The 13,277-nt window shown below is 47.3% G+C and overlaps 1 protein-coding gene across 5 annotated transcripts in view; it reads left to right on the top strand.

The window, feature by feature from the left end:
* Ppargc1b (PPARG coactivator 1 beta) overlaps nt 1–13,162 on the top strand; it is a 116,602-nt gene extending 103,440 nt beyond the window's left edge. For all 5 annotated transcript variants that reach the window (XM_016003686.3, XM_006985144.4, XM_016003684.3 and 2 more), the window contains 2 exons: nt 4,904–5,058; nt 5,904–13,162. In XM_016003686.3, coding sequence (XP_015859172.2) covers nt 4,904–5,058; nt 5,904–6,004 — 256 coding nt within the window. In that variant the 3' untranslated portion in view covers nt 6,005–13,162. The remainder of the gene's footprint in view (nt 1–4,903; nt 5,059–5,903) is intronic.
* The last annotated feature ends 115 nt before the right edge of the window (nt 13,163–13,277 follow it).

Genomic DNA, 13,277 nt, shown 5'->3' with positions numbered 1-13,277 from the left:
GTAGATGCCACGCATTTTTCAAATTATCCACTATCATACCTGCAGAGTAAGTTATGATTTTTAAATTCTGATTTAACAAAAACAATCACAATAAAAATCTTTAGCCAGAAAGTCATCTCTTGTATAACTGTCATTCATTCCATACCTCCTATCCAGTTAGATGGCTACTTCTCTAGTTTGCTGTCCATTACTATGATAAATACCAGGAGCAAAAGCAACCTAGGGTGGAAAGGTTTATTTCAGCTCATTCCTTAGTCCATTATGAAGGGAAGTCATACAGGAACTCAAGGCAGGAACTGAAGCAGAGGCCATGGATGAATGCTTCTCTCTACACTTGTTCCCCATGGCTTGTTCGGCCTGTTTTCTTATACAGTGCAGGACCACCAGCCCCTGATGGTACCACCCACAATGGGATGGGCCCTCCCCCATCAATCGTTGATCAAGAAAATGCCCCACAGGTCTTTCTACAGGCCAGTTTGATGGAGGCAGTTCCTCCATTGAGGTTCTCTCTTCCCACATGAATCTAGCTTGTGTCAAGTTGACAAGAACTAACCAGCATAGTACTATTAAAATAGAAATAAAGAAGAGCTGCTAAGGATGTGGAAAAATGGAGTCCAAGTCAGGGTTTCTATTACTTTAAAGAGACACCATGACCACAGCAACTCTAATAAAGGAAAAGGTCTATTTGGGGCTGACTTACAGTTTCAGAGGTTTCGTGGCAGGACATGGTGAAAGACAGACATGGTGAGAAGGAGCTGAGAGTCCTACATCTGAATCTGTAGGCAGCAGGAAGAGCAACTGAGCATTTGAGACCTCAAAGCCCACCTCCACTTCCTCCAACAAGGCCACATCCAGTCCAACAAGGCCACACCTCCTAATAGTGCCTCTTCCTATGGGCCAAGCATTCAAACACATGAGCCTATAGGAGCCATACCCATTCAAACCACCACATTTCACTCTTTGGCCCCATAAGTGTGTATCCATAACATATTGTGAAATGCATTGAGTCCATCAAACGTCCCTATCATCTATTAGAGTCTCAACAATGTTTAAACGTCCATAGTTTAAAATCTCTTCTAAGATTCATGTAATATCTTAACTGTAATCCCTCATAAAATAAAAATAAAAAAGATCACATACTTCCAACATAATGGCATGGATATACATTATCATTCCAAAAGGGAGGAAAGGGAGCATAGTAAGGAAATACTGTGAGTAAGCAAGACCAAAAACCAGCTGGGCAAACTCCAAACTCTGCATCTCCATGTCTGATGTGAAAGCACTCTTCAGATCCCCAACTCCTTTCAGCTTTGTTGACTACAACACACTTCTTTCTCTTGGGCTGGTTCCACTCCCTGTTAGCAGCTCTCCTTGGCAGGTATCCCATGGGTCTGGCATCTCCAACATCTTGGGGTCTCCAAGGCAATCCAGGCTTCACCTTCGCAGCTTCATACAATGGACTGCATGCAGGGACACCCCCGCCACGCACCTAGCTTGGGGTTTCCTTAGTCATGGAGGCAAATTTCATAACCCCTTTCTTCTACCCTTGGCTCTAAAGGCAGAACCACGTGGCTGAAGCTGCCAAGTTCTGCTGCTTGCTGTGGCTGGAACATGGCCCTCCTGTTTGATTACATCTTCACCAGCCTTCTGTTTTTGATGGTTCCCTTCACTGCCTAAGCTTGGCTGTTCTGGAACTTGATCCATAGACCAGGCTGGTCTCAAACTCAGAGATCTGCCAGCCTCTGCTTTCTGAGTACTGGGCTTGAAGGCATGAAGCATCGCACGTGGACCTAAGCTGTTCTTTAATTCCTTTTCACAAGTTGGAAGCTTAGCTGAATGGGGTGTTGCCCTGAGGTCACCACTCCCTGTATTCCATTTCTTACTCTGTTTATCTCCTTGAAGACAGGACTTGGCTCCATTCCACTTCCTGGTACCTCTTTCTTCCTCAAATTGTACATTTTATATTTTTCCTTTCTCAGCTTGCTCCTTTTCATTATAAATCTTCATAAGAGCCAACACTAGTAACCACACAACAGAGTCTATACTAGGCTGTTTTGAGATGTCCTTTGCCAATGCAATTAATCCAAAACTCTTCACTTTAGCCTCAAGCAGACTCCTCAGATAAAGCAGCCACATTCTTTACCAAAATATCACAAGAATGATCTAGGCAACACACTTAAATTCTTCTCCTTTGAGCCAGGCCCCTGTGGTTCAAATCACCCTTATCACCACTGTCTTCCATGCTCCTACTGGAATGGCCCATTAAGTAACACTTAAAGCGTTCCACTGCTTTCATAACCCAAAGTTCCAAAAACATAGTCAGGCCTATCACAGCAATACCCTATTCCCTGGTACCAACTTTTACCTTAGTTAGAGTTTCTGTTGCTGTGAAGAGACACCATGACCATGGCAACTCTTATAAAGGAAGACATTTAATTGGGGCTGGCTTACAGTTTCAGAGGTTTCATGGCAGGACATAGCGGTGTGCAGACAGACATGGTGCTGGAGAAGGAGCTGAGAGTCCTACATATTGATCCACAGGCAGTAGAAGTTAAAAGCTGTGTTACACTGGCCAGACTTGAGTTTATGAGACCTAAAAGCCCGCCTCCACCGTGACACACTTCCTCCAACAAGGCCACACCTCCTAATAGTGCCACTCTGTGGACCAGCATTCAAACACATGAGTCTCTGGGGGCCAAACCACCACACCAAGTAAGGTATTAGTGGACTGTAAAGTGACATCACTAATATTGGAAAACATTATAGCAGTTTCTTAAAATAATTGTAGAACTATTATGTGATCTAGAAATTCTACTTATGGGTATATAGTAAAATATTTAAAAGAACTGCAAACAGGATTACAAAGACATAGGTCACAACAGCAGAGAGGTGAGAATAATCCAAATATATATGTATATGTATGTGTAAGTATATACAAATGTATAGGTATAATGGAGTATTGTGTAGTCCTAAGAAAGAAGCAAAACACACTTCACATCGATGAATATATATGGATATCCATTAAAGACAGTATGCTAAGGGAATGGGCTAGTCACAAGAAGGCCAATGCTGTTATGTTTATACTTATACCATGTACCTAATAGAAACAGAAAGTGAAATGACTGCTGCTGGAGGCCCAGGGATAAAATGGAGATGCTAGTTAATGGATATAGGTTTACTGTTTAGGAGATGGGGTGTTTTCTGTAGATCACACCAGGTGTGGCAGGACACACCTGCAATCCCAGCATTTGAAAGCCAGGAGTGTGAGGGCTGAGAATTTGAGGACAGTTCATGTTATAGAGCAAGTTCAACCCTAGCCTGGGCTGCCTAGTAAGGTCTATCTCAGAAAAACAAAGCAAACAACTGAACATTTTTCTGGAGACTCGTTGTACAACAATGTCTATCTACTTAACACTACTCAACTATACAGTGAAAAAATGGTCACTTTTATGTTATGTATTTTTACCAGTTTTTTTTTTTTTTTTTTTTTGAGTCACGACACAAATAGAAGTTTGCAAAGTTTTCTGCAGTCTTCATGATTTCATGCAAACATAACATGGAAAAACAAAGCAATCTCCAAAGAAGAGGCTCAGTTTGTTAGGATTGTTAAGGTGTATAGGCTCCTTAAGGGGAGTCTGGACAGATAACTATTTTTAGACATTCATAGACGCAGAAGGGTTCAGGTTTGGCCCTGATTGAGACACGCATCAGTACTCATGATTCTTTACATGCTTGTTAGGACTCTCCCGTGTTGGTCCATCCTGAGTCGTAGGAGCTTGGGGAGGCTGGGTGTCAGAGGGCTCTTTGCTTATTGGTAGAGCTGAACTACCAGAGCACTGCTGGCTGGAGGTCTCCCTAGCCTTGACTCTTCCCTAGGTAGGCTTGACTTTTGGTTGCTTCTAGAGCTCCAAGCTTACGTCTTAGCAGCTAAGAGATCCCTGGGGAGAAGTAGTCACCCTCACTGTTCCAGGAGACATCTGGGTTAGGCCTGTGGGGTTTAGCTTTGGGTGTTAGGTTCATCCTTGAATAAAATCACCATGTTCAGGGAAGTACTATCATTTGACTTGATGCTCTCTGAAGAGGTAGGGAGTGGATGCTATGCAGGCAAACCAACAATGTCATCCGTGCCAGTTAAGAGGGGTCTGAAACATCAGTAGTATCAGGTAAAGGGAAGGACAAGTTGGCAGTCAAGGAAATGGAGGGTGAAGCTGTTTTTAAAGAGGCTAGAGTAATTGCTCTCATCCTGCGGGTCCCTACCCTTTTGGGGGCCAGCGACCTTTTTACAGGGGTCGCATATCGGATATCCCGCACAGCAGATATTTACATTACGATTCATAACAGTATCCCAATTACAGATATGGAGTAGCAATGAAAATAATTCCGTGGTTGCGCATCACCACCACATGAGGAGCTGTATTAAAGGGCCACAGCATTAGGAAGGTTGAGAACCACTGGTCTAGCGGATGGCAGAGTGGGATGGATGGGGAGGAGACATAGAAGCAGGGGAATGGTGAGGGAGATAGGGAAGCATCAGGAGCATTAGCTTTGTGGTCAGGAGGGCTTGTCAGAGTCCCTGCTGAGCCACATGCCATCGGGTAGAACCCTGAACTCCACACAGCCTGTTTTCCCCAGTGGGGGTGGGGGTGGGGTGGACATGACAGTACCCCCTCACGCAGCCATCTGAATATGATACAATGCATGGTGTCCGGCCACTGAGAGACATCATTCAGCTGCTCCTGTTGCCATTCACGCTGCAGAGGTTGGCCTATCCAATGTCATTATCCCTCATCGATGAGAAGGGGGCATGTGGCATGGTTTTCTGCTCGTCCTCCGATGCATGCTCTTATAACGTCCACCAGACCGGCCTAGAAACATCCTCCCTTACCCTGTCCTCTCCTTCCAGAGGCGAGAAGCACGGCTTCATCACCTTCCGGTGTTCAGAGCACGCTGCCCTGTCCCTGAGGAACGGCGCAACCCTGAGGAAGCGTAATGAGCCCTCCTTCCACCTGAGCTATGGAGGGCTCCGGCACTTCCGCTGGCCCAGATACACTGACTATGGTAAGAGAGCAAATCCTCACTGTGTTTATTCTCGTGAGTCCCAGCACATGAGGCACAGTGACTTCCTTTAATAACACCTAGACTGAAGGCCCTACGTCAAGCTCCTGCCCGTTGTGACTCCACAGCAGCTTTGTCTGTGGCTGCCATCTGGCTTGTGTTGGTCCTGTGGGTGACTCTAACCAGTCACCTTGCTGTTCTCACAGGAAGGTGCAGTCTGCGTGCTCAGCCTCTTAGCGGCACCATGGCGGTCCTGCCTCTTTCCGTTCCTTCCATGGTGACCCTTGAGCAGGTAGCAGCATCCCCGTTAATAAGTGACGGTGTCGCCGTCATCACGGCCTTGCCATTTGTGTACAAGTTGGTGAGGTCCAAAGAAGTATGACCTGGAAAAGAATTGTCTGTAGAGGAGAGCCCGTGGTAGCCTTCACAATACAGCACTGAGCATCAGGGCATCTAGGTGGGTCTCAGGTCAGGCGGCACTCCACCTGGCCGCCGTCCATTCTGAGACTCCGTTTCCCCATCCCTGTGAGATCGGTGCATTAGCATTCTTCTGTGACTGGCTAGTAACGGTGTATCATCGTGTCACGAGTTGGTGGGAGGGTGTTGACCAAAGTCCGTTTCTAGGATGTTGGCTGGGGACAAGTTGTAGTGGCCATTGCTCTACAACAGGGCCGCTGAAGCTATGAGATCTTGCCAACGCGAAGAGAGGTCATCTCAGCAGGGTGGCAGTTGATGCTGCGGTAGTGACACCCTGGCCATCCCAGCTCCGTGAGGCCCACCCACCCTCAGTGGCAGATTTGCTGGTTGGGGCTGAGTTTCTCACCGCCTTACCTCTCCCTGACCCACAGATCCCGCGTCAGAAGAGGCCCTGCCCTCATCTGGGAAGAGCAAGTATGAAGCCATGGATTTTGACAGCTTACTGAGAGAGGCCCAGCAGAGCCTGCATTGATATCAGCCTTAACCTTCGAGGAATACCTCAATACCTCAGACAAGGCCCTTCCAATATGTTTACGTTTTCAAGGAAATAAGTCTATGAGAAGGAGAGCGAGCCAGTGAGCGAGCGTGAGAGAGAGAGAGAGACTTGAATCTGCTGTCGTTCCCTTTGAAAAACAAATCAATGTTTACATTGAACAAAGCTGCTTCTGTCCGTGAGTTTCCATGGTGTTCCACTGCCACGTTAGTGTCCTCGCTTCCAGCGGATCGTCCTGGGCGCACCTCAGAGTGCTGTCAGTCACCCTCTGCCCCTCCCCTTCCCTTCCCCCCACCCACCCACCTGACTTCCTTCTGTAGACTCGAGCTATGTTCCCCATAACATCTTCTGTCTGTAGCGTGTGATGATGAAATTGTTACTTGTGAATAGAATCAGGATTAGCAACTCATTTTTAATTGACGAAAAAAAAAAAGTATATCCTTAAAACAAATGTATTTATGGCTCAGCTATCCTGTGCCTGGGATTATCGTATTGCTTCCTTGATTGTTTAACTATGCACTGTCATGAGGTGTTTGCTACCGAGCTGCGCTGCTCCCCTGGTCTTGTAGTCCTGGAAGTGCTGGGTGGCCACTAGGTCCCCAGGAAAGATTGGCTTGCAGTCACAAGCAGGAAGAGTGGAGAGAGATTATCCAGGTATCCTCTACCAAGCCCTGGTGTCTTTTATTTGGAGTGTGTTCCACTCACGTTGTAAGGAGAATCCCTTTCCCCTGTGACTCACACTTGGAGAGTGCCTGTCTCTAGTGCTCAGAGCCGTGAGTGCCTGGAAGAAAGGTGGAGCGAGCTGCGTTAGACCCATTCCACGGGGAAAGAGGACAGTGCCCTGTGAGGGTGAAGTGTCTTGCCCAAGGTCCCATGGCCAGGGAGCGTGCCGAGCGGCATCCACACCATGCCTCCTGACTCCAGGCCCCAGCCTGCTGTGGTAGTTAGCATAAAGATGCTCAAGTCAGAGGCTGGCAGAGTGGAGTTAGCGGAGTTGAGCAATAGGCTAGAAGCCTCGTCGCTCAGTTGAGAATTAGGTCAACAGTGGACTCACCAGCATTAAGGCAAATTCCAGCTTCATTGAGCTCAGGCTCAGGCATCCCTCAGCTCTGATCCTCAGTGTCCTGTGACTTGCCCTGCCTGTGGATGCCCCTCAAGGCTTTGAGACACCTGCCCGTGGTGCACAGGCCTCCCCTAGGAGCAGTCATTTCGGGCAGGGAGGGCAACTGGTAGCCCCTCCTGTATTCTACTGCTGTCCTTGCTGTTCCTTCTCTGTAAAGGTGCAGGGTAGGGGGTGGACAGGTAGAGGTGGACAGGTCGGGGGTGGACAAGGCACTCCCAAGAAGCATTCATGGTGGGCTCCTCTTCAAACCGTTCTTGACTACTGTCAAAGCCATATCCAGTGTGACATTCTCTGGGTTCCCAGGGGCCCTTCATGAGGGAGAACCAGCCAGGCAGTGTCCCGTCCTGTCCCCATCCCCCCCCCCCCCCCCCGCAATGTTCTGCCAAATAAGAAAGTTTGGAGTAACTGACTCATTAAACTAACCAAGCTAAATTAATCTGCTGCTAATGCCAGGCTTATTCCTTTGAGAATTGGCGGTTAATTTTGTTCTTTTTAATGTTTTCAAATACCTCAGTAAAGAAAGTGAGCCCATGATCTTAGGCTTGGTGTTTGGAATACTCTCCACCCACAGATGAGGCTGGAAGAGACTGGCTTTAGCAGAAATAGGGAAATAGAGGATCTGTGTGTCAGATCCATTGGCCTCCTGACACCCCAGTTTCCCTTTCTGTGAGATAGACTGAGGGGCACAGTTAGAGAGCGACGTCTTAGCTTCTGCTCCCGCATCCTTGGTTAATGCAGACATACTTGATTGAGCATAACACTATTTTTTTTTTCTGAGCCTGGTTGTGCTATTAGAATCCTCAACACAGGACTCTGGGCAGGCACTACGAATTGGTTGGTGTTTAATTTATTTGGCGTCCTGATCTAGTGGTAGTCTTTGGAAGACTACCATTGTAGAGCCATATGCTGGCTGGTTTTTATGCTGACCCATCCCTGTCATGACCTGATCCCTGGAGGGGGAAAAAATGCCCTTGAAGCCATTACTTGGCAGAAGACTTCCCAATACTGTATAGAGAGGGGAAGGGTAGAATAGCAAGCAGGAATATAACTGGAGAAGGTGTGGCTTCTAAGGATAGATCCAAATCGGGACTTTTCACAGCACAGACCCAGTCCTTCTGAATTCCTTCATAGTTGGTCATTGCCTAGCACATGGTAGGCACATGGAAAATGGGGATAGAACAAAACCAAATTAAAGTTCTTCAGTTGCATCCACTAAAGCTTGGGCTCTAATCATAGGGGAAAGTGAGTGTTGGTTGAAATCAGCTGATGGGAAAGGGACTAGATTTAATATGGAGAGCCATTGGAATTCTGACCCCACCAAGAACTTCTTTTGTGGCTTTTTGGGTCCCTTCTTCCTGGGCTCTTCCTGCTTGTTTCCGCCATTACACTGAGCCTGATGGGTGATTGCTGGGGTTAAAGAAGAAATTCTTAGCAAACAGTAAGTCTCTCTCTCCCCAGCCAGGTTCACATTGGAGCTGCTCAGTCATTTCTCTCCAAGTCACTGAGATGTTGGCTCTTGAGGAAAGCAGACTTGAGCCTGGCTTTGATGCCTGAGATTCCAGAGGTCGGTGCTGAGAGCTCATGTCCACCAAGAGTTTCTAGTATTCTCCACTTACCCTCTCATTAAAAACAAAAACAAAAAACAGGCTACCAGCTTGGCAGATGACCAGTCTTGTAGATTATCTCTCTCTGGAAGATTCACTCGGTGCTGCATACCATTTACCAAGGAGACTGTCAGGCCCCTCCGAGACCACGAGTCCGTCTTGGTCTCTTTCCCATTGAATCAAGGAGGAACCCAGAGGGAGCAGCTGCTATTGGTAACCATCTCATTGTAGCTGTCCTGATGTGTCTCAATGTTGTTTACCTGTGATTGCCATACAGCTTCCTGTAGACTGTGTTGGCCGCCGCCCAGGCAGGGCAGGCTCCGCGTCATCTCTGTGCTGGGCTGGTATCTTTTCTAGAAATGTCCAATCCAACCACTAAGTGGAATTCTTCCATCTCCTTCCTCAGTCACTACAAGACTGAATCAGAGTCCTCTCTCTCGGGGGTGGGTGGGGACTCTGGTTACTGAAGGTAAATGCATCAAGTCGGTAAAGGATATGAGTGGATGGAATGCAGCTAAGGTCCCTCCTCCCCATCCCCCCCCCATAAACATTGTGGCTCCCACTAGAAAAATGCTTGGAGTCAGGAAGTGCCCATCCTATGCCTGTGTTTATATCTCTTGATCTGGTATCCTCTGGTGGACAGCAAGACTCCAGGGGTGGGAGGTGTGCTCTGAGCCAGCCACAGAGACTTGGCCCTCAAGTCCTAATGTGGGAAGATGTACAGTAAGAAGTCTTTTGTGACCTCAAGCCTTACAGGTCAATCAGTGTTGGGGGGAAGATGTGATATGCCTGCCGTGGCCACTGTGCAGGTAATAAATGGGGAGAAAGTGCAGGCAGCTCTTTTCTGCGTGGCCAGCTCTATCCGGGGTCTCCCCCAGTCCTGGAGTTTTCAGCTCACCTCTCAGCTGACCCTGCTGTCGCAGAAGCTGGGCACCTCTCTCTGAACCCAAGTCACCCTTGGAGGGTGTGTGATGTCGTTCACTGAAGTCAAAAGTATTTCTCTAAACCTTTGACCTTCAGCGGTCGAGATCAGCTTGAGAAAGCCATATCCCAGTGTCCCGCGTGACAGTGGAAAGGGGTTGGGTGTGTAATAGTCAATAGAGTGAACCTGTTGGTTTCATTAGCCAAAGAAAAGGGATGCCTTCACCCTTCCCACTGGGGCAGAAGGAAGCTAACTAGTACTTATGTGCAATATGTTGACGCTACTCTCCAAGTCCCTGAGGGTTTTGCACACAGATGAGCTCCAGGGCTGCTGTTTGAAGAGTCAGGGGATACAGGGTAAGTGCAGGGAGAGCCTGGGATTAAAAACTTTGATGGCCTTGGCCTAGAACGGATGGGAGTGTGGGCGGGGCGCCCCTGATGCTAGCTGCGGAACACCGGAACAAACCGGAAGTAGCTAGTCAGACACGTTGCACTAGTTGATGAAAGCACTTTGAGAAACCTATACACTTCAGCCTTGCTCCACATTCTCCTCTGGCCAATACTTGTACCCTTTATCTATGTGAGGTGCTGTCGTAAAGGCTGGGTGAGGGGGTAGGGAAGGGGGCTAGTGTGAGAAAGGATACGGGCATCTTCCAAGGCAGTAGCCACGAGAGCCTGCAGCTAGCCAGCCAGTCCTTGGCTGTCCTCTCTACTAGAAAGAAGCCCACGAAACAGAATGATACGGGTTTACATCTTGGTACCCACTTTTGTAAAGACTAAAAAAAAACAGCCTAGCCAATCGTAATGCTCCGTGGAGCGTCATTTCCCTCTAAGTTTCTTACTTCCTGTCTGACCTGAGGCCCCTGTTCCCTGAGCTAGCAAATGAGGCTGCCCCGTGTTAACAGCATTCTCATCCTGGAGCCAGGGGAGCCCAGAGCTCCACTCTTTCTAGCTCAGGGGGTGTGTTGGGGGAGGAGGGGCACTTCCGGCAAGGTTGTCAGCCTCCGACAGGATGAGATCCACATAGCCCTGGCTGAGGTGCCTTACATGAAGAGGCTAGCTTGCCAGGACAGACTCAAGCCATAGTTTCTCGTGGGGATGGTAAGGAATTAACCCCTCGGTTGGGCTGGCCGACAACTTCCAGTCTTGCGTTAATTAGCCTTGTCATTGTCCCCACCGAACAGCTTTGAATCTGAATGTTGTGACCACTTGGCCGTCTCTTGCTTGCTTGCAGACAATACTAGCAATACACTTGTTTTCCCCAAACAGCTCGACTTAGACAGTTTTCACACATCGCTTTCAGATGATTGTAAAAACACATGGGGCAACAGGAGGCATGGATCACACTGCATATGTTTAGGGCAGCTTTTGTTTTTTCGAATCTTTAATGGTATAGCAGCAGTGACCAAGCCTTTGGGGATTTGGGGGAGACAGATTTTTTTCACGAAGCCATTTCATCAGAATGCCTTGCACTTTGGAAGGAGTATGGACATCCAGATACCCAAATTGAGGGGCTTGCAGCATATGGTTTTGTAGATGGTCGGCTCTACTGTACAGCAGCTCCTCCAAAAGGTGTTCATGTGGCTCCAACCCCTCCGTGCCATATTATTTTTTGTCAATGGATTCTCCAAGGAAGCCTTAGCAAGCCTCCTTGCTCCCTCTTGCTGGCCTTGGGTAGTATCCTTGTGGAGGGGGTTAGCCAGCACTTTGCCTTATCAATGTGTGGACACCAGTCTAGTCTTAAGACTGGTGTCCACTGGCCACCATGATGGAAGGCAAAATTAAGTTCCTTTGGTCAGTCACCATGCCGGCCAACATTAGCTTGGCAGTGAAATACAATGACACAAGAGAGTTATCTTATGTGTTCAGTACCAACTCGGAACATTAGCAACTACCTAGATGCCTATACAGTCCGGGAAGTCACTAGTTAATCCTGTGGTAGAGGAGATGGGGTTGAACCCTGTATCCAGGTGTCCAGAGGGGTTTACTGTAACTGCAATACTGGCAGCCAAGCTGTCAACCTTGTTAAGTGAACCTCTGCTAGGTGGCTTACCTGGGACCTTTGGGACAAGTAAAGAAGTTGGGTATGAGGATTGGGGGAGAAGGGGCCCTGGCCATGACCTTTGATATGGTCCACTGAATAGCCAAACAGGTTTTTTGTTGTTGTTGTTCTTGTTTTTGTTTTAATTTTTTGTGTTTTGTATTTTAAAATCTTGTCAGATGTTTTTATGTTAGGAATAATAAGTCATAAACTATTCCCACCTTGGTTTCTGAAGGGGTGTTCTGATTCCAATTGAAACAGGTTGGAAATCTCAAGGGACGCATGGTCTGGGAGTACATGGGACAGGGCAGTGGAGCACCTGGGTTTCCAGGTGGCTGCTGGGGACGATGACCATCCGGGAGGCCACAGTGCAGTCGATTCCAGAGATTCACACCCGCCTCCTTGTCTCCTGAGTCCTGTTAGCACTGGCCTGGGCACATGCTTCCATCAGAAGCAGCCGTTGAGGTTGAAAGCAAGACTCCCCAGCTCCCAAGCCCTAGGTTTCAAAAGATGATGTCGGTAGCTAGCCTTAATGGACTGGGCAAGGTGGTTCCTGTGCTCCCTCCCAGCAGTTCCAGATTTTGGACTCAAAACCCTTTCTCTTAGTGTGACCATGCAGTCTAGAGAATTTTGAGCAATAGGAAGCCAGGGCTTTCCCTAGCTCTGTGACAGGGTCAAACCAGGGAATGGCTAAACTTGAGAGGTTTTGTCATACCCAGGGTACTACGGTAGGGGGCATTATGTATTAGGGAGCTCAACAAGGTAACTGTAGCCTGGGGTATGTGAATGTAAGGTTGTGTTTGTGGGTGTGTGTGTGCGTGTGTGTGGGTGTGTGTGTGGGTGTTACATTGATGCATTTCTTGAGAAAGGTGCAAGAATTTCACCTATACAGAGGGACACATCTGCTTTATTATTTATAATAGAAGCTAAATTTTAATTTTTTAAAGGACACGCTAATGATTGAAAATCGAGTTTTTAGTTTTGCTATTTTTTTTAATTGGTAGAAGATTTTTATATATTTTTTTCCCATTTCGTTGGGTTGTGTCCTTATTTATATAAATACTTTATCCGTGAGCGGCGAGGAAGAAGACTTCTCTGCTCTTAATTATCGTGGTTGTCATTGTCCCTGTTTTATTTCCGGTGTGATTTTTCTGTCTTACCTTCTAAATGAGGAACTGTTTTCCTGTATTTGTACATTGTCAGATTCTATAGTTTCGTAGATAATTTAACCAAATTGCTCTATGTATTATTATTCTGTGGGTATAAAGTTCTATTTTAACGTCTGTAAATACTTCAGAACTGGTTTCTTTTCTCAGCTCCTGCTGGGAGCTATTGTTTACATCACAAAAAACTGTAGAATCTATGCTCATGTACTGTAAATAGTGAAGTGATCTGCTTATAAATTACCCGAACAAATACACTATGGAAATTAAAAAATACCACCCACAGCCCTGCTCAGGGGTGTCTTTCTTTATTGGTCCTGTGAACTCATTTTGTGTGTGTGTGAGTCTGTGTGTTGCGGGGGGGACACACTCTATTCGCCAAATGAAGGAGAGCATCCAG

This window comes from Peromyscus maniculatus, chromosome 19 (genome assembly GCF_049852395.1).
Source record: "Peromyscus maniculatus bairdii isolate BWxNUB_F1_BW_parent chromosome 19, HU_Pman_BW_mat_3.1, whole genome shotgun sequence".
NCBI classification, from domain to species: Eukaryota; Metazoa; Chordata; class Mammalia; order Rodentia; family Cricetidae; genus Peromyscus; species Peromyscus maniculatus.
Note: the sequence above shows the minus strand (reverse complement) of the source record. Positions and strands in the feature narration are given on the sequence as shown.